We start from the raw sequence: 20,462 nt of genomic DNA on the forward strand, positions 1-20,462 counted from the left end.
TCAGCCGCTTTGCAATGCAGGAGAAATTAAAAATTTTTGTTTCAAGACCTCTAGAAAAGGAGAATTTGTCACAACATATGGCAGCCTGTTGTACTACTGATAGCTCAAACATTTAGCAAGTGCTGAAATACCTTTCTTCTAGTTTTAACTCAATGTTTCTGGCCCTACTCTCCATGGAAATGGAAAATAAATCATCTTCTGTGTGACAACCCTTCAGATATTTGAAGACTGCTTTCATATTTCACCTTAATTGTCCTTCTTATAAGATCCTTGTCCTTTAACTACTCTGGGTTTAGTTTCTAGATCCTTCATTCACTATCTTGGTTGTGCTCTGCTGAACTTAGTCAAATTGCTATACAGCCATTATTCTTTCAGATATGCAGTGTCCAGAACCAGACAGAATATTCCATGTGGGGTCTGACCAAGGCAAAGGAGATTTACTAATTAACAATTACTTTCCATGATCTGGACTCTCTGCTCCTTTTAAAGCATCCCATAAAATATTGCTGCAAAAGAAATCAGTCCAGAAACTACGGACAGCAACAGCTGACAACTATAGAATTATTTTATTGTCATTTAAGTAACTTCCTTACCTGCTTTCTTATGGCAGAACTGCGTCTGCTGTTGATCCAAGAATTCACACGAACCATTATCAATAGACGAGAGAGAACAGGAAGAGAAAACATGTTTCAAATAAATCATTTACAGTCAAAGTATCAATTTATTTGAAATATATAGAGTTCAGGGGGGTGGGGTTTGTAGAGAAGAATCAAATACAAGACATATTTCGATTAATTTACTTCTAAGTTTTAAAATCTAATTTAAAATAAAAGTACTGTAATGGTCAGGCACAGCGGGGACTTATTGCTAACAGATGGCTATACTTAACCTTTTACTTCCAATCTTAGAGAGCATCACTATAAAGCCCTTTCTTTCTGTAATATCATTTTGAAATTATTTAAAGGCAGCACCGTGCTAAGAAAGGCATGCTCTGCTGGGTGATTTACAGCCACAAGGGTGAGAAAATTCAAATTATTTTCTCTGAGACAAATTCAAACTTAATGTACTTTAATAAAACATGTCTTCAATAAAACAAAGGTAACAGGACTGAAATAACAAGAACAATTACAAACCATCTCATAAATATGTTTGTGATTTCTTATATATTACTAGGAGACTCAGAGTAGAATGACCATTTAAACATTTGTTTAGGTGTTCTCATGTGGAACACCTTGTCACTCATTTTAAATATAATGGAGTACCATCATATCTGCTCAGAACGTCACTTGAGGCAGAGGATTAATGGGTTTCTCTGATCATAGAGAAATGACTAAGGAATGTAGTGATATTAGAAGTTAGCTAGAAGATTTATGCAGTGTATCTATGGTGGCAGCTAACCTAATGATATTTCTCAGGAGTCCTTAAGACGAACAGAAATTTAGTTTGCCTTTATAACTTATCTACAGATCCAAGGCACTTAAATTTAATCATTTGGATGGCTCTCCTGAGGACCTGTGGAACTATACCTTGAACTGATGTGATTGAAATCCTTCCTATGGGAAAACAGAGTTGTCTCTAGACTGACTTATGACTTCTAAAATAACTTTGAAGAAAAAAAAAACCTGGAGTACATGACACATTCACTCCAAACAATTTTTTGGATGAGATAGCACGTAATGCTAGTATTTGTTGTATATAGAAAGTCTAATTTCAAGCAGTAACTTTTCCAGGTGAACTATCACAGACAGAGTCACTACTAGCTGAAGTAAACACCTCCAGATAATATCGAGCAGTAGTCTGTGAAAGAATAAGGTAGTTTTCCATTTCCATTTTCTTCTTGTTTGTTTATTGCTCTGGTGTCCTATCAACCTTAGTATATAAATACAATCCACACATTTTAAATCTTAACACTCAATTTTCTTACTCTGACAACAGATCCATAGTGGTTAACAATAAATAACCTGATGTTATTGCCCCAAATCAATGGTGAATGATACAAAAAATGATTGATCTTAATTACTGCCTATATGTATATACTATTATATGCTTATTTGCACTTACAATGGACAAATAGATGCTTGCAATCACAATGTGATGCCCAGTTGTTTTTCTTGAAGTTTAGTTAGAACCCCAGGGGGTTATGCTCACTTTTCCCTATTATCCATAACTGAAAGCAAGTTAATAGAGGCTGCTTTCCTGCTGTTTATGTTGTCAAATAAACATAAATCTTGATAAAGAAGATTGGAAGGGATGGACAAAAATATAAGGATTAAATCTTGTTTCCTTCTTAGTCTCCTCTTTGAGACATCAATGAAAAGTGTCATTAGGGTGCGAGATAACATAAGTGATAGTTTATATATTATGGTTAGCCAGAATATGATTGATTTGCTTTGCTCATAACCTCCTGTGTTGTCAATCTATTATGCATTGGCAAACAAACTATGCTTTAAATATAATGGTCTAGTGAAAAGTGGGAACTCAGTCAAAATACAAACACAGAGAACACAAAAGTCCCTGTTCTTCCAACCCAATTCAGAATATTGATCCATTTAGCTTAGAATGGTCTATGCTGGCTGGCAGAAGCCATCTATTCAGATTCAACCAGAAGTTTTTCCAAACTCTCTTTAAAATGAAGCAATTTTCCGATAGCAGTGCACCATTGGTAGACGGCAACACCAACCAAGGATTAGTAGTTAAAAGACTTCATCTCAAACAGATAATATAAATGGATTCTCTCAAAATGATAACAACTTTCTCTTAAAATGTGAACAACTACCATACAACCTTGTCTTAGAACTGGAGAACTTGAAATGACAAATATGGAGCATCGTGGCAATATACTATTGAGATAATTTGGCTAGATATGAACCATCAGCCTGCCATACATTTATCATCTTGCTCATTGTTCCTTGATTTTATAACTAAAATCATTTCAGCTGTCCATGTTCAACTCAATTTAAAAGTAATGGAAGCAGCTGGTGATAGGTCAAACTGACTTGTGTGTTGTTTACAGGTTTGTTTCAGTGTATGGTTTTATTACTTTATGAGTGTAATCCATCTAGAATCATGAGGGGGTGGCAAACAAATGGCTGCATCAATAAATAATTGCAAAAAGGAATACCCCATTTTATCTTTTTGGAAGTCAGCTCCGATAGCCTCCCCCCTGCTTTTACTTCCAAGTTGGTTAATCCCGTTCTGACAAATGAATTGCTGGAAATAAAGGTTACTGGAAAAAATCCCTTATATAATTCAATTCCTTGCCAAAACAGATGGATGATAAATTTGAAAGAAAAGCAACTTCTCTTGTGCTTAAGATACATATTTTTAATTTTGTGGTATTTTTTAAAAATAATAAAGACAAGAATCAAGAAAGAATCTAGATGATTCCTCTGTTGTTCTTCTGTCTTGTGCTGTTTTTGTCTGTTTTTCCCCCAGTCTTCGTTTTTAAATGTTTTAAAAATTATAAGCCATGAGAAGTTGCTGGGTGTTGAGTGGTGTATAAATTTAATGAATTATTATTACCGGTATTAACACATTGCAAGGATTGGGATAGCAATGGAATTCCAATGTAGTCCCAATAATAGATTAATTATTATTAATAAGGATTAAATGAAAATGGTGGCGATGCAGGTTCTTCTCACAGGCAATCTAAGGTATTTTCAAATTTTGGTCTCAATACTACTGTTATATTTAATACTGTACCACAATGAATCGTATCAGCTGAACTTCATTTTTTATTTTATTTATTTATTTACTTGATGTATATCCTATCGTTCTTTCCACAGGGATATGTAAATCAAAGTAATTATTCTAGACCAGTTAACCTTTTTTAAAAAAAATATAGTCATGGACATACATCTTGGCTTCTAGGCCAACAATAATAGCAATTTGGAGTTTTGTAACATTCCACAGACCACCTATAAAAAGTCATTTTTTTCAATTATTATTTCCACATCTGCAGTGACATTTATGATAGAATGATTGATGTTGGGCCCAGTTATAACAAAACGTTTATTCTCTTCACTGATTTAATCCAATTCTTTGTCAGACCAGATGAGGTCAGTGGGGCAAAATGGAAGAAAACCTCTGTATGATTGATCTCTCCCCTCCTCCGTTAGGCAATCAAAAGCACTTCAATAATTTTTTTTAGGGCTTTTTATCCTACTGGATAGAGATGAATCTACCAGAGCACAGTGCCAGCCTGAGAAAATCTAGAGAACCTATAATATACTATTAGCTAAATAGTCAAATCACAATAAGCTCACAATGAGCTAAGCCAGAATCAAATCAATCAACAATTAGGGTTTATAAGATTCATGGCTTAGCATGATGTGAGAATGCAGCCAGTTAAAAAATGCAGCACAGTAAAATGTATTAATTTGGATCTCTTTCTTGTTCATTTTCTCAAGTGCATTTGGTAATTAGAGCATGATGACAGGCTTAATGTGGGGCTCTCCCAAGTTAAATTTTGCTTTTCATTTAATTTGAAATTCGGTACCTGTGTTTCCTTCTAAGAAAGGCTATGGCATACCACTTCTATATCTTAGACAAGAAAATGTACAGACATATCCATTATGTGTCTAAGTCAATCAGAAGAGGACTTTATCTTTTACCTGTATGTCCCCATTTTCTACTTGCAAAAAAGTTCTGGATTTTAGGTGAGGAAGTGCATGGTATTATGGCCCTGAAATACTTATACAAGTGTCACAAACTTGTGTGGCTAGCTGAACAATTGAACAAAGGCATTATAAAGTATAATAGCTACTTCTGCCCTTAGACTGACAGTCAAACGATATGATCAATACTATGCAAATCTCTGTAATGACCTAGTTGTAATCCTTCAAAATTGCAGTGGATCCAAATTCCCCAATGCACACCAGAGGGAATAAATGGCATGATAACAATTTTTCACTGTGTACCAAAGCTAATACTTTTGTTTTTGATGAATATTCTAGTTTATAAATGGACTCATTTCCTAACATCATGTTTTTTTTTGTGGGGGGGGGAGAGAATAAACTACTCAAAGATTTCTAAACAAAACCAACATTTCCATGAACATTTTATAAAAGAGCATTGAAATCCTGTGGTGCCATCAAAACAATGATTGTTTGGAAGTGAATTAGTTAACATTTGGTTTGCAGGAAACTCCTGCTTTGCCTGTTGGAAGATATTCAAATAAGGAAGCTGCTTGCTGCCACACCTACCTCGCAAGAGAGCAGTCAGTCCTTTGACCTGTGATGAGAAAAATGAAAACAAATTATGTTTTTAAACAGGAAAAAAATATGAAGAAGGCATGTGAAAAAATGTGAAAGGGAACTGGAATAAACTATTATGGGAGGGAGGGAAGAAGGCTCAGTGGCTGATTCCCCTCCAGAACAATCATTTTGATCAAGATGATCAGCAGCAAATTAGGAAATATGGAGGTGCTCCGAACTTGCTCTACCAGTTTTAGTGGAGATGTGATAGAGTAAATAGGACAAATTACTACATATAAATAGGCAGCAAACCTCACACTCACTTACTTTGATGTTACCTAGCTGAATATTGAAAGGCAAGCAAACAACCAAACTTGGAGAATACCAAAATCTCAATAGTTCAACCCCGAGCTACAAATATTCTCTCCTACTAGATCAGGAAAGGCACAAAACAGTTTTAGCTGCCTGAGGACTTACCTTGCTCTTTAGACATTGACTTGCTATAGCTGCTAGAATGGTTGAAGTGTAATAAAAAGGCATGGCAGGAAGCATGGCATTTCTTTCTCTATCTCAGCAAGAGATTACTATTTTTCAGAAATTGCTCAGAAAATGTACACAACATTTTCAGATTTATTAGCGTGGAATGTTTTGTCCAATCTGGTCATGCTGGCTGTGGATTAACTGATCTTTCATGCCATACCTCTGGAGAGCTGCTGGTTGCTCTACAAGTTACAATGCACTAGCACACTAGCTAGTTCAGAAGTCCATGGTTTTATTATTTCCTGTCTTTTTATTATTTTTTAAAAATCCACAAGTATTTCAAATGAGGAAAAAGACACCAAACAGCAATGCCTGGGGGCATTATGGGCAATATTTAAAAGGAGCTCAATTTACAGTAACAGAGAAGACACACATTATCGGACAGATAACAAAACTAAGATAGCTTTCTCTATTGGAATGGTATTGATTTATATCAGCAACAGTTTTTCCCCCAAGATCAGAAATGAAATGAATCAAATATTGTTAATTATTAACCATGGGCAATAAATAACACATTTTAAACAATCACTTTTTCCCCCCCACTCACAGCAAAAAATCTCAATTATTCAAAACAGTTCATATTTTATAATAACATTATACTAAACCAGAGTTTCTTACCATCTGCCCAATTTCCATTACAGAATATTAACATAACATGGCTTTAACAACATCAAAAGGCTTTAGTATTAAATTAACATATACAGGTAAAAGATAGGAAATAATTATTCTGTACCAAAAGACCTATTTTCTATTAATGGAATCTGCCATGTCCAGAGTAAAATCATTTACAAGTCGGAAATAGAATGGGACAGAGAAAACAAATCAATACTGTTTCCCCACAAAACTAGATAACCAGTTGAATCGTGCATTCTGCCAAGCAATCTCTAACAAAGAAACAATTCCAAAGACTTCAAGCATGCAGTTTTTGGTCCAACAACATTTATCGATAGTGGTTAAGATTAACATCTAAACCCATTTCAATTTATAGCATTTTGCTTTGGGTTAGAAAGCAATGTATTCTTCTAACATTCTTGCTCAGCCAGATAACTGCATTTATCTCTTTTTAAATAGCTTAGATTTGGGACTGGGATCTTTGTGAGCAATGTGAATTTCACAAAAGCATCACTAACTAACTACCAGAAAAAAGAGGTTTTCTGATTTTATGAAATCAGGCAAAAAATACCTTAAGTGTTTCTGATGCTCCCCCAGCAGGGAGTCAGTTAAAGGAGCAAGTAGGTTAAGAGAAGCGGTATGCTGGAATGCAGAAATCAGCAATAACTCAAGAATGTGGTTTGTCGTAGGATCAGCTTGAGTATTGTATGATGATACTCAAAGGGAGGGAAAATGCTCAAAGGAAATAACCTTTCTGACTTGTTTTACTTTACATGATAGCTGAATAATTTCTTTAACTGAAAAATCTAAAAAAAAATTATGCATACTGCTTCATTTGACTTCCAGTGGGATGAAGAATAACAATTTTGGCTATGTTTTTGGTTTCAAATAACAAATAATTTCATCCACATTCATTTGTATATTCTGGCCAGAGCATTTTCCAAGTCATTTGCATTACTTCTTTTAGACTTCTTCACAGTATGAAGAAATAAAAATGTCAGGTCTCTATAATAATTCCCCAAATATAAAATATATACTCAAAGCTACTTGTTCTTGGCCAGAGGAACCCAGCCATATGGTTCAGGATAAGATTTTATAAGAATCAAAGAAAGTTCTGTAAAATATTGGTTCATTGCATATTGCAGTTTAGAAAAAATTCTGTGGTTTACATTCTCTCTCCAAAGACTTCAATCCTGTAGGTGCAACACAGATCAATATGAAGAGCTACTTTATTGTCTGGAGTTGATTCTTGCAGTTAAATTAAAAGTGAAAGCTATTCTGCTAACTTATTTAGATTACCTGTCCTTGCTCTTCCCAGATTCTGGAATGGGTTTTTCATGAGTGTTCATATCCATCATTTCTGATGACATCTTTGATTTGGTCACTGGCACCAGACAATTAATTCCAGCAATAACCACTGGCAATCCATTCATTTTATTAAAGTGCCAACAGGCTATATGCATGCCAGAGTGCATTTTAATTCTACTTGAAAACACCCAGTTTTCCTGTGTGACTAAAAAATCCATACAGACATGGGAAGCAACCTAGTTCAACAATAAAAGTGCTTCCCTAATGATAGAATATTTGCAGACCATGAGAAAAAAATGATTAATTGCAAAAATTAACCTAATTTGATTCTGTAGATATGCTGAAATGGGAGGGGAGTGGAGAGAAAATGGTTTCACTTAAACAAATAGATGTTGCACATTATTGGCTCATTAAGCACTTCCCTTTTGCCATTACTTAAGCTGCACTGCAGGGATGGAATAATAAATCCATAAAACATGACTTTGTCCACTTAGCATTGATAATCCAAGATTGTTATGCTCAGTCAGCTGCCTAATTTAGTAATTACAAAGGCTGGGCTGATATAGTGACAAGCAATTCTCATGCTTACTTTCTCCCAGAGTCTTCTGGAGGAGGTCATGCTTGGCCTGGAGCTTGGTGATGAGATTTCTCCCTTCCAGATATTCCTTCAATTTCTAAAAGAAGAAAGAAAGAAAAATATATTTGAAGAATTAAAATATATTTCTCAAATATCTGAGAGTAATAAACCAAGGAATCAGAGAGACTCAAAAAGTCAACATTCTGCCATGTTGCATTTGAACACTATTTTGTGAGAACGAATTTGGAACAAATCAACCACTGGGTTTGCTGTTTAATAACTAAAACCAATATAATTAAATGCTTTCAATCAGAGATCCCTTAATGGCACAGTAGTATAAGCAAACCTTCATGGATCAGATTAGAGATGGCAGTGTTGCTTCATATAAGAACCAATCAACACTAGTAACCTTAATTTCTTTGCTTCATTGAATGATTTCATATTCTACTCTATGGCTTTTAAAATAGGATTAACAATATATTCAGACTAAGAATGGTAAAGTGTACATGTGTAACCCCATTAATAATGACGCAAAAATATTTGTATGCTGACTGAATTTCTTTTTTTAAAAAAGAGCTCCATGTAATCCAAATAAAACATACAATGCTTTAAAAGAAACTACATATAATCCCTGGAATATTTGAGGTTAAAAGCCCTCTCAGATCATTGAACATTCATCTAGTCATTCAATTAGGACTCAATTGTTTCTGGAGGAACATAAACTGTAATTGCTATTCAATAATTAAAGATATGTTGCCCATAAATATGAGGTTGCCCCAAAGGGGCAGAGCTTCCAGTGTGACATTGCAACATTACTTTTGTCATTTGGTGAAAGTAGTGAATTCCTGTGGATGCCCTCTCTTTGCATTTTGTGTAATTTGTGTGATGATATTATTAATAAGTAACATAAATGGACACAAGTGATTTTATTTACTTATTATATTTGTACACTGCCAAAACGTGCTGTTCAAACAGATACAACAATAAAAACATAAAAGAACAAATTACATGAAAAGAGAAACCAATTATGAATATAATAATAACCTCAGTCACCATTACTTCGACAGTTAATGAAATAGTTAATATGTAAAATATATTTATTTTAACAATTTATTGAAGGATGTCTGGGTTGGCTATACAGGGAGAGGCAGTTCCAGAAACTGAGGTCCATCACAGATAAATGTTGCCTACAGTTTCCATCATTCTCACCTCTGATGCATATGGGATACTCAGCACCACAGCTAGGGCAATTATATTTGGCAGGTGTGTATATGTAAAGAAGGTCTTTAAGATATGTAGGGCTTTAAAAACTAAAGCCAATACTTGAAATTATAAATATTGCTATAATTCAGTAAACTACAAAATGAGTGTGAACATAAAGTTGTATGCATACATTAATATCACATCAGAATTGGTAAAGCACTGAATATTTGGATATCCACCAACTTTTGGGAGATGGGAGGTTAGCTTTTTGAGAGGTTTTTCTCTCTTTTTTTAAAAATATAAATCTTTATTAACATTTTGTGTTAAAACACACCATACACCAACAAAGACAAAAAAACCATTTACAATAAACAAAAAACAAAATCAAAAAATTGAAAACCATTTCAAAAATTTCACATTATATCTACTTCTAAACTAACAATTATATTCTACTCATTAAGTCTTTTATAACCATCCAACTCCAAAGCTTATTCATTAACAAAGACTATATCACTTCATTTTTGACCAACCTCCAAGCCACCCTCATTTCTTTAATCTTTTATCCATCCAAATATACCATTTATTCCATGATAGAAATGCTGGTGTCTCTTCTTTACCCTTCAACTTCTTGGTCAATGTGTCTGCTTCTGCACAATCAAGTATTCTCCTAATTATAACTTCATCCGGCGGGTTATGATTTGCCTTCCAAAATTGAGCATACCCCATCCTTGCTGCCGTTAAGATATGTAAAACCAAATACCATATATCCTTCTTAGTATTTCCAGGCCTGGAGCCAAGCAGATACGTCTCTGGTTTAAGATCAACTAAACACCCTGTGATTTCCTCTATCCATTTTTGGATCCTCATCCAATATCTAACCACTTCCGGACATGTCCACCATAAGTGATAGTATGTGCCAATCCCTTTACCACACTTCCAACAATCGGCCGACAATCCGGGGAACATTTTGGAAAGTCTGGCCGGAGGGAGATGCCATGTATAAAGCATTTTGTATATGTTCTCCTTATATGACGTGGAAACCACCAGCCTCATATTAGTCCACCAAATCTCTTCCCATTTCTCAAGTGGAAATGCATAACCAAAATTCTTCCCCCAGGCAATCATCGGATCTTTTACCACCTCCTCCCCTACTACCCTAGTTAGCAGCAGTTTATAGCACTTAGATATCATCCCTTTCTCCGGACCCAGCAGAATCTTATCTAATTCCTGCAGATTCAGATAAATACCCCTTCCTTCCTTATCCTTCTTATACCTTGACTGGATCTGCAGGTAGGCCCACCACTCCAATTGAAACCCTTGCTGAGCCAGATCTTGTTGTGTTTTGAGTTCTCCCCCGCTATCTAAAAGTTCTTTGTAAGTTGGTCTTCTTCCCTTCTTGAGTAGGGTCGGATGGGTCAAGGCTTCCAAGGTTGATAACCAACACGGAATTTGCGCATAGTACTTAGCCCTTATCTTATCCCAATTCCGAATCAGTATATCCCTTATGTAGTGGCAAGTAAACTGTTTGCTTGGAGGAGTACCTTCCCGCCAAAGAGCTGCATGCCATCCCTGCAGCAAATAAAATCCTTCCAGACTCAACAATCGATTATTCCTTAAACTTATCCATTCCTTGCCCCAAACTAAGAGGGCAGCCTGATAGTAAAGTTCCCAGTTCGGTAGGCCAAGGCCCCCTCTTTCCTTAATTTCTTGCATCATTTTTTCCCCAATCTTGGGCCGTTTCCCCTGCCATACGAATCTAGAAACTACCCCCTCTAACTCTTTTAAAAATGTCAGCAAAAGTTTAACTGGTGCTGTCTGGAAAAGAAAATTCCATTTCGGCAAAACATAAGATTTCACCGTGGCTACCCTTCCTATTAATGACAACTGTATCCTACCCCATTTCCCCAGGTCCATTTTTGTTTGTATCAGTAATTTAGAATAATTATCCTCCCTAATACTTGAACATCTTCCCGTCAACCAGATTCCTAAATATTTCACCTTCTTCACGATTTTAAACCCTGTAGTGTCCTCTAGCATCTGTTTACTTCTATTTGAAAGATTTTTCGTATATATTCGTCTTATCTTTATTTACTTGTAGACCAGCCACGTTTCCAAATTCCTCAATCCTTTTTAGTAATTCCGTGCTGGATTCCAGAGGGTTTTCCAAAACGAAGACCATATCATCTGCAAACGCCTGCAATTTATAAATTTGGTCTCTTATCTGAAGCCCAGTAATCTCCTCATCTTTCCTTATTATTCTCAATAGGGGTTCTAAGGTTAGGATAAATAAAAGTGGGGAGAGTGGACAACCCTGCCTAGTGCCCTTACAGATATCAAATTTGTCAGTTAAATTCCCATTTATCCACAGTCTCGCTTCCTGCTTAGTATAGATTGCTTTAATCATATTACGGAATTTAGCCCCAAACTCCATATGTTCCAACTGACACATTAGGAAATCCCAATTAACCCTATCGAATGCTTTTAGAGCATCGATAAATATTAAAGCTAATTGTTTATCTGGTCGGCTTTCATAATACTCCAGAACATTTAATATAATTCTGAGATTATCTTTTATTTGTCTAGTGGGAAGGAACCCATTCTGGTCTGTATGTATGAATTGGTTTAAGTAAATTTTTAATCTATCCGCAATTATTTTTATTTATTTATTTATTTTATTTTAATTCCATTTATATCCCGCCCTTCTCCGAAGACTCAGGACGCAAATATTATTGTCGCAAATATTTTATAATCTGAATTAAGAAGGGATATTGGCCTATAATTTTTAATATGCTTCGAAGGGAAGTCATCCTTAGGAATCAAACTAATATTTGCCTCCAACCAAGTTTGCGGGACTATAGCCTCATCCAAAATTTCATTAAATAGATCTTTCATATGTTTTCCCAATGCTTCCACTAATACCTTATACAATTCTGCAGGAATTCCGTCAGTGCCTGGGTTTTTTTGACATTTCTGTTGTCTGACCACTTTTTCAATTTCTGCTATTGTTATCTCCTGATCTAAAGCCTCTTTCTCATTAGGAAATAACTTAGGAAGGTCTGACTCCGTCAGGTATTGTTTAATCCTCTCCTCAGGAACCTTTTCTTCCTGACATAATTCTGTAAAAAACTCAATCGCTATCTTTTCTATCCCTTCTTTATCCCCTATCAGTGTCCCCCTCTTATCCTCTAACTGCTCAATTCTTCTACTTTCCTTCTCTTTCCTTATTCTATAGCTAAGCCATCTCCCTGGCTTATTGGCATATTCAAAATAGTTCTGCCTCACCACCCTAATTTGACGTGCTATTTTCTCTTGGTCCACAAGGTTGAGTTTATGACTCCAAAAATCCACCTGCTCCTTCCCATACACTTTCTGTGGGTTTACCTGGAGAGCCTTCTCTGCCTTAGTAAGTTGCTCAGCAATTTCCCCCCCTACTTTCCTCCTCCTTCCTATGTTTAACTGCCATCTGTTTTATTATCAAGCCTCTCAAATAAGCTTTAGCCGTATCCCAAACTATTTTTTTTAAGCTGGAGTCCGAGATGGCGCTGCCTTGGGAGGAGAGGCGATAGACGGCCGAGCCTCTTGTTGTTTTTCAGGCCTCCTGCGGCGATATTCTGCCGTTTCCAGCCCTGGAGAGGCTGGGAGAAGCTGAGGGGGCATCTTTGGAGGCGAGGTGTGATGCAATCACTTCGCTGGAAAAAGGAAAGCACCCCGAGGATCCGGAGGCTTGAAAGAGGGCCGCGGTTTGGCAGCCCAGAAGCCAATGACTCGCCAGTTTGAGAAGAAGCAGGGAAGTGAGAAAGAGTGGAAGAGAATTTAAAGACTTTCTGAGTGAGCGCGCCGGTGGGGTGCTAAGCAGATGTGAAAGGAGCAGCAGCCAGTTATCGGGGGTGGTTTTGGCAACAAATATTTTTCTTTCTTTCTTTTCTTTTCTCTTTTTTTTGTTACCCCTTTTGTCTTTTGCTGCCATGAATGCTGATTAGAGGCTTAAATGGACTTGTCTACAAATATGACATGATTGGTGGAAGCTTTCTCTTCCCTGAAAAAGTTAGTGTATTGATTTGCGGACTTATAGAAACTGACGGATATTGATAGACAGACTACCAAATCTAAGGCCCCATGTAAGTAAGGATGTGTCAAGGGGTGAATTTTTTGACACTCAATGTTAATGGTCTCAATGCTCCTGTTAAGAGAAAAAATATCTTAACCAGATTAAGGAAATGTGGAGCTGATGTATTATGCCTTCAGGAAACTCATATTAAGAAAAGCCAAATTAATTTGTTGAGTTACCTTAAAGTAGGGAAATTATTTGTAGCATCTGCTGAGGAGAAAAAGAAAGGTGTAACAATGTATGTTAAGGAGTACTTGTGTCCTAAAGAATTATGGGTGGACCCGGAGGGGAGAAGCCTGATGCTGGAGATAGAAATGGTGGGAAGCAAAGTGTTACTGGTAGGCATATATGCACCTAATAATAATCAGGGAGACTTTTTCCAGAAAATATATCGGAAAATATTAGATCTGGAGTATGAGCAGATGTGTCTCTTGGGGGACTTTAATGCGGTGGTAGATAGGGCTAAGGATAATAAAACAGGGAGGGTTGATTTGAAGAAGAAAAAAAGGAAAGATAGGAGGGTCTTACCCAAAGTATTTAGGGATATGTGTGAAGAATTTGGCCTTAGGGATATATGGCGTGTGATTAACCCAGCCTCTCAACGTTATACCTACTACTCCCCCAGGCATAACTCATGGTCTAGGTTGGATATGGTATGGTTGTCGGATGGGCTGATACCTTATGCAAAAGATGCCATGATTTTGACGAACGAATGGGCGGACCACAACCCGGTGGCTATTACATTGATAAGGGGGAGTAGAGTGAGGAGTAGATGGATGATGAGCCTGGAGACCCTGAAGGATACGGTTTTTGTACAAAGAATTAAACAAGAGATGAGTCTGGTTTTTTTTTAGAAAATAGGATGGAAGGGATGCCCCTATGAATAGAGAGGTTTTTCTCAATTGCTTTGTTTAGGTTTATCCTTGGCAACCACTGTATGCTTTTACCTTATTATTTTTAACATGTTAGGTTCCCAGAGTCAAATTTGTGAAATCCACAGCCATATAAATTGATTTAATACATGTATACATTTAGGGCCCACTGGTCAAACTGAAATTTCAATTAATCCCCAAGTGAAAAGAAGCTGACACAATGGCAATGGAGTGGGTGCGTTTTCGCTATGATGCATCCAACCCGCGGGACGGCAGTTTGACACCCTGGGTTATAAGAACAAATAGGTTCATTTGACTAACTTTAAATATTTGGAATTACTTTGCTGAACTTCAAGGTTACAGCTCTTTTCTTCTTACAATATGTATGAAAAAGTTATGTGAATTTCAAAAGAACATAAAAGCTTTATTCAAGTACACTTTTCTTGAAAAGCGCTCAGCGGAAACTCCTTAATCTTCTTAACTGACACAGAGTTCATTAAATATCAGAGGTGTCTAAGTATCTATACTATTGACATTTTGATGTGTGTATTCCTTATTCAGTATTAATTTAAATGTTTTATATTTCAGTGAACTGATTAATTACAGAATTACAGGTGATGGCTTGTCAAAGTTTAAATAAATAGGATTAACCCCACTGCTTTAAAGTGCAAATCAGAGCAATTAGGTTTTTAAAAGGCAGTAGGAACACATTTTGAATGGGAAAAAAAACACACCAAAATTTCTATATTGTGTAATGCAAAATTAAATAACTCTCAAGATAAGGATAAATGAACACTAAAGCTATCTGTACTTCCCTGAGAGATTCAGGAAACAGTATGCCAAAGCAGTGATTGGAGCACCTTTCAGCACTGATATGTTCACAGTTCAGTGGCTTACTCCCTGCTGTCAGTCAAGACTCCCTTAAAATAAATAACCACCTGATAATAAGGCAGGACAATTGCCTGCCTGGAGCCAATTTAAATTGAAAGTGATATTCTGAACCCTAAACTATTAGGTCACCTTATGAAGATATTTTTAAAAGTCCACAATGGACTCCTATTATTCCAAGCACTTTGCTTCCAAATAACGCATAACCTGATGCTGGTTTATAAGTAAATGTGGCCTGAGAAAAAATAAATCATACTTTGCCCCATTTGGGGACAGCAACAAATTAAGATTGAAACCTAACTAGAAAGATAGTGTTTTCTCATTCTTTCATCACCCACAAAGGAAAACCTTTATCTGTTGCTGATTTCCAATCTAAGATGTTACGATCAAATAATAAGAATAAGAACAACAACAACAATAATAAGTTGGAGGGGACCTTGGAGGTCATATAGTCCAACCACCTGCTCAGGCAGGAAACCTTATACCATTTCAGACAAATGGCTGTCTAGTCTCTTCTTAAAAACTTCCAGTGTTGGAGCATTCACAGCTTCTGGAGGCACTGATAATAATCCACTGATTAATTGTTCTAACTGTCAGAAAATTTCTCCTTAATTCTAGGTTGCTTGTCTCTTTGATTAGTTTCCATCCGTTGCTTCTTGTCCTGCCTTCAGGTGCTTAAGAGAATAGCTTGACTCCCTCTTCTTTGGGGCAGCCGCTGAGATATTGGAACACTGCTATTATGTCATCACTCGTCCTTCTCTTCATTAGACTAGACATACCCAATTCCAACAACCGTTCCTTATATGTTTTAGCTTCCAGTCCCCTGATCATCTTTGTTGCTCTTCTCTGTACTCTTTCTAGAGTCTCAACATCTTTTTTACATCATGGTGACCAAATCTGATTGCAGCCACTGTCATTCAGAAATCAACACTTCTGTCCCTTTAAAATGTGACTGATCAATGTTTTACAATGAAAAGGTCTATTATATTCACTTTGAAGGACAGGACAAGACAAGCAGTTGAAGCTGGTCAGCAGGAATTTTTGATTCTATAGCCAAAGACAGAAATTTTATAAACAAGGGACAAAAAGCAGAAACAAGGCTTGGAAATGAGTAACCAAATGGTTGTTGATTCAAAAAGGAAGATTGGCAAGATTCACACCTTAGGACTTGCAATATATAAAGGGGGAGGAGCCTACTACTAGGTAATGTGCAGAGAAAGAAATTTAGATTCACTCAAATTATTCAGGCAATAAAAAAAGATGACGGGAGAGTTATGCTTTCAGACTTGCAAGATTACCTGTTACTGTAGTCTTACAATAAAGGAGACTTCACTTGTCTTTTTTTTTCTTGTTTGGTCTATCTGGGAGGTTGACAAGGGCAAAATTCCTGGGTCTGGTTAGACAGCAAATTACCTGAATATATGGCTTCCTAATTCTCTGCAATAAATCTACTTACCTAACATTTTAAGTCTGCTTTCTAATGTGGAGCCGGGAGGGAGCCTAACTGCCATTCCTGCTATGAAGCCTTGCAGTATGTTTTGCCTCTCTGGCCCCTGACTAGAGAAGGACAGCCTGACTTCACCCCAGAGATTAAAAAACCCACAGACTATGATTTAGATCACCAGTGGCCTTATTCCAGTATGAGAATGAAGTTGCAATGCAAATGGACCAATTAATCCAGACAATGAAACAAGAGGTAGTGCCACTAGTATTACCTCAAGGCCTTCAGTTTCTGCTTTCGAAACCCTCCAATGCCTTCCCTTCCTGACTAGCATAATAGAAATGTACACAAATTTATTAACTTCCTCACTCATTGTGACTTATATGTATCTCTCTAAGACTTGAAGATTTTCTAACCAATTGCCCTCGTATAGGATTTAAAATCAATCTGATGGACCAAAAAAAGCTGCAGAATGAAGAGTTTGCTTTCTGAGATAGAATGCCCTGGACTTGGACAACAATTTCATGACACTCTTTAGGACTAACATTTGGCAATTCTATTAAACAGATGACTACCAACTGTGAAATGTGCTGCCTATAACACAATAGATATTCTCAGTGTGGCAATACCTTACAGACTTTGGCTGCATTAATACACAATCTGTTTGAGATTGATGGAAGACTTGTATAGGAGGGAGAGGAAGACTCCACTAATTTCTTTCTTATCTTCCTCCCTTCCACCCTGACTTCAGAATCTGCAGAAGCAGAAGCAGTTTAGCAAAGCTGTATTTTCCGCCATGAAAACCTGTACCAATACCTGAGCTCTCATCTGCTAAATATCATAGTTGTGAAGGAAGGGGATACTTTGCAAGCAGGTGCCCAGATTGCTCCAAATATAAATTTAATCAAATCAAATCAAATCTAAAAGCCTAGCCTGGTCTTTGCCTTCAGTAGAGGACTCTGTGAAAGTTGCCAGGAATGATTACAGGAGTGATTAAGTGACTGAATCCTGTAATGCTACTGACCTAGAAGGGCTCAGAAATAAAACTGCATGTCCTAATAGCAGTGCCAGTCTGGTGCCCCTGGCAACTTACAGAGTTCTCTACTGAAGGCAAATATGCTCTTGGTAGGCTTAATTAATTCCTGAAGCTCAGGCCTATGAACACTTAAAGATGTCAGTTGATGAAACAATGAAAGGACGGACATAACACCTTTTAATCCTTCCTAACTGGATGGAGAAGGCATGTTCAGGTCCAAAGGAGGAGAAGATGGAGGGGGCAGTATAAGGAGATTCCCATATCCCCCCCCCACACACAAAACCCACATTTTGTAAACTAGGGACAAACATCAGAAATCTTCAAGCTGAGAAACAAGTAGCCAAATGGCCATTGCCTCAAAAAGATAGAAGAAAGAGAGACAGGATGTAAACCTTAAGACTAGCATATATACAGGGTGGGGTTCTTGGTTATTAATAGATGATTCTTATTTCTCTACAATGAATTAACTTTGTTGAGTTTGTTTGGGAATTGGGAATAGGAAGACCATCTAAGAGCTGTACCCTGTATGAAGCAAGACAATAAGGGACTGTAACACTGTCTCCCTGGTGCAGTATTACAGATAAAATTACATACGAACCTAGGCATTAAAATGCTGACACAGGAGACGCCAAAATTGAGAAGTATGCCATTTATTCAAAATGCACCGGATGAAACATTAATCTCAATTGTTGGATGCCAATTTGGTATCAATTACATTTTATGTCCTCCTTATGCCGGTATATACAAGCAACATTTTGAAATATGCATTTTGAACTCCAAATGATAACAATGCTAATCCAGCTACAACCTGTTCAAAGTCAAGTGAAAGGAGTTTAAATTATAGTGCGGTTTATCTGCTAGCAAGTTCTCTGATTAAAAAAAATGTGTTATCCTATACCATGGGAATCTTGCAGTGGTCTTCCTCTATAACTGCAGAGCTATGAATATCATCCTCCTACTTTGGTATTCACTTGTAGGAAGCAGCTGTCAGGAAGAATAAATAATAGGTTAATGTGTAAACCAGTGTAGGTCTTCCTGCTGGGCTTTTAAAACTACCGGTAAATGGAAATACTACCTTATGTCCCATATTCCTCTCACTTTGGTTTACAAACATATATACATAAGATATATTTCTGGAATCAAGAAAGCCACTTCCTTTTTAAAATAAAGCAACATGAACACTAAAATAGATATTCTGCTTCAGCAGAGATATTCCTAGAATGCAATGGGAGAAGACTAGAGTATCACAAAGCTGCACTGTTGTCAGTGAGTAAACAAGGGAGAGATAATTGCATGCTGATAAAAAGCAGCACGGAACTGATTACAGTCATGGTTACAAATACCGGTACTTCCATAAATTTTGTGGCTCTCGTGAAGACTAACAAAATAAATTAAATTTGTTAATTAATGTATTAGTTATTTCAAATTCTTTAAAATATTCCTCATTTATTTCATTTTATTTTCTTCATTATTCTGTAAGAACACTGAATAAAGGTTTGGTGCATACTTTTTGATTTTTTTTATTAAGGTTTATTATAGCATAAAATACAATGAAAATGCAGATTAAATAAAGGGACTATGCAGAATGAAGAATAAAGGACAGAAGGAAAAAAGGGTAGACTTTTGACTTTCCAACATGACACCATACTAATACAATTATGACCTTATTTTTTACAGTACCTATAATTATTAAAAGCCAGTTCTATAAGTACACAATCATTAAATCTTCAAACTAAATTCTGAATTTCATTTTTTCTATTTCAAACAAAAACCAGAAGCAATATCCCAACAGAAACAAGATCAAATAATATCTCTATTTAAAACAGTTTATATCACCAAAAATCCATTTTTTTCTCCCCCCTCTCTTGTCAGAAGTGATATATATTTCTATTTACACATTAATCTTTCTAAGTTATCTTCATTTATATTAACAAAAATCATTATATGCTTTCAAATTCTTTAACTTTAAAGGGAAAACTCTATTATATTCATTTTAAGACTCTAAACATTTCTTTAAAAGTTTCATCTTTATAATTTAAATCAATTAATTCTAATGCATCTTTTAAAACTTTCTTTTAACACACATACTTTCAAATTCACTTTCAATAATATTTTGCAAACTGTAGGAATTACTCAAAATTATAAATGATATAAATAGTTGATAGATAAGAAAGAGAGAGGTGATATAGAAACAACTCACTTTATAAGCACAAAACAAAGCACTGGGAATATTACGTATGAAGAATCAGGACCACATGTTAAGTTCCAGTTTAACTGATTAATTGCTGATGCCTATACGTAGAAATCTAATCAATTAATGGCGAGCACCAAATTGGCACTAGATAAGAGTTAACAGAATTCAAGAAGACTAGGATTGCTTGTAGTAATATAACGATTCCAGGTTGATTCCTCTTTTAACTCTTCCCCAGAGTCTGCCTCTCCTTCTCCTACAGGAACTTTCTTTTAATTTCATATGTCAAATAAATAGAAAACCCGTCCTAATTCCAATTAGTTTATTAAATTTAAGTAACACCCTCCATCTTGTCCTAATAAAATAAAATATTTTTCTTCTTTGGAAACCTATTAAATAAATACCAAGTTCTCTTTTTCTCAAGAGATCCTCCAATATGATTTTTTAAACCAATATGGATTTTTGGTGCCATCTTGAATAGCTACTATTAA

General features: G+C 36.1%; 1 protein-coding gene across 1 annotated transcript in view; it reads right to left on the reverse strand.

The window, feature by feature from the left end:
* The window catches only part of SRGAP2 (SLIT-ROBO Rho GTPase activating protein 2), a 228,725-nt gene that overhangs the window by 40,075 nt on the left and 168,188 nt on the right, over nucleotides 1–20,462 (reverse strand). The window contains exons 11-13 of the mRNA XM_081324575.1: nucleotides 8,245–8,329; nucleotides 5,205–5,232; nucleotides 594–621 (exon numbers count right to left, since the gene is read on the reverse strand). Of these exons, the coding sequence (XP_081180701.1) occupies nucleotides 594–621; nucleotides 5,205–5,232; nucleotides 8,245–8,329 (141 nt within the window). The remainder of the gene's footprint in view (nucleotides 1–593; nucleotides 622–5,204; nucleotides 5,233–8,244; nucleotides 8,330–20,462) is intronic.

The sequence above is a fragment of the Vipera berus genome, assembly GCF_964194415.1.
Source record: "Vipera berus genome assembly, chromosome: 3".
Classification (NCBI taxonomy): Eukaryota; Metazoa; Chordata; class Lepidosauria; order Squamata; family Viperidae; genus Vipera; species Vipera berus.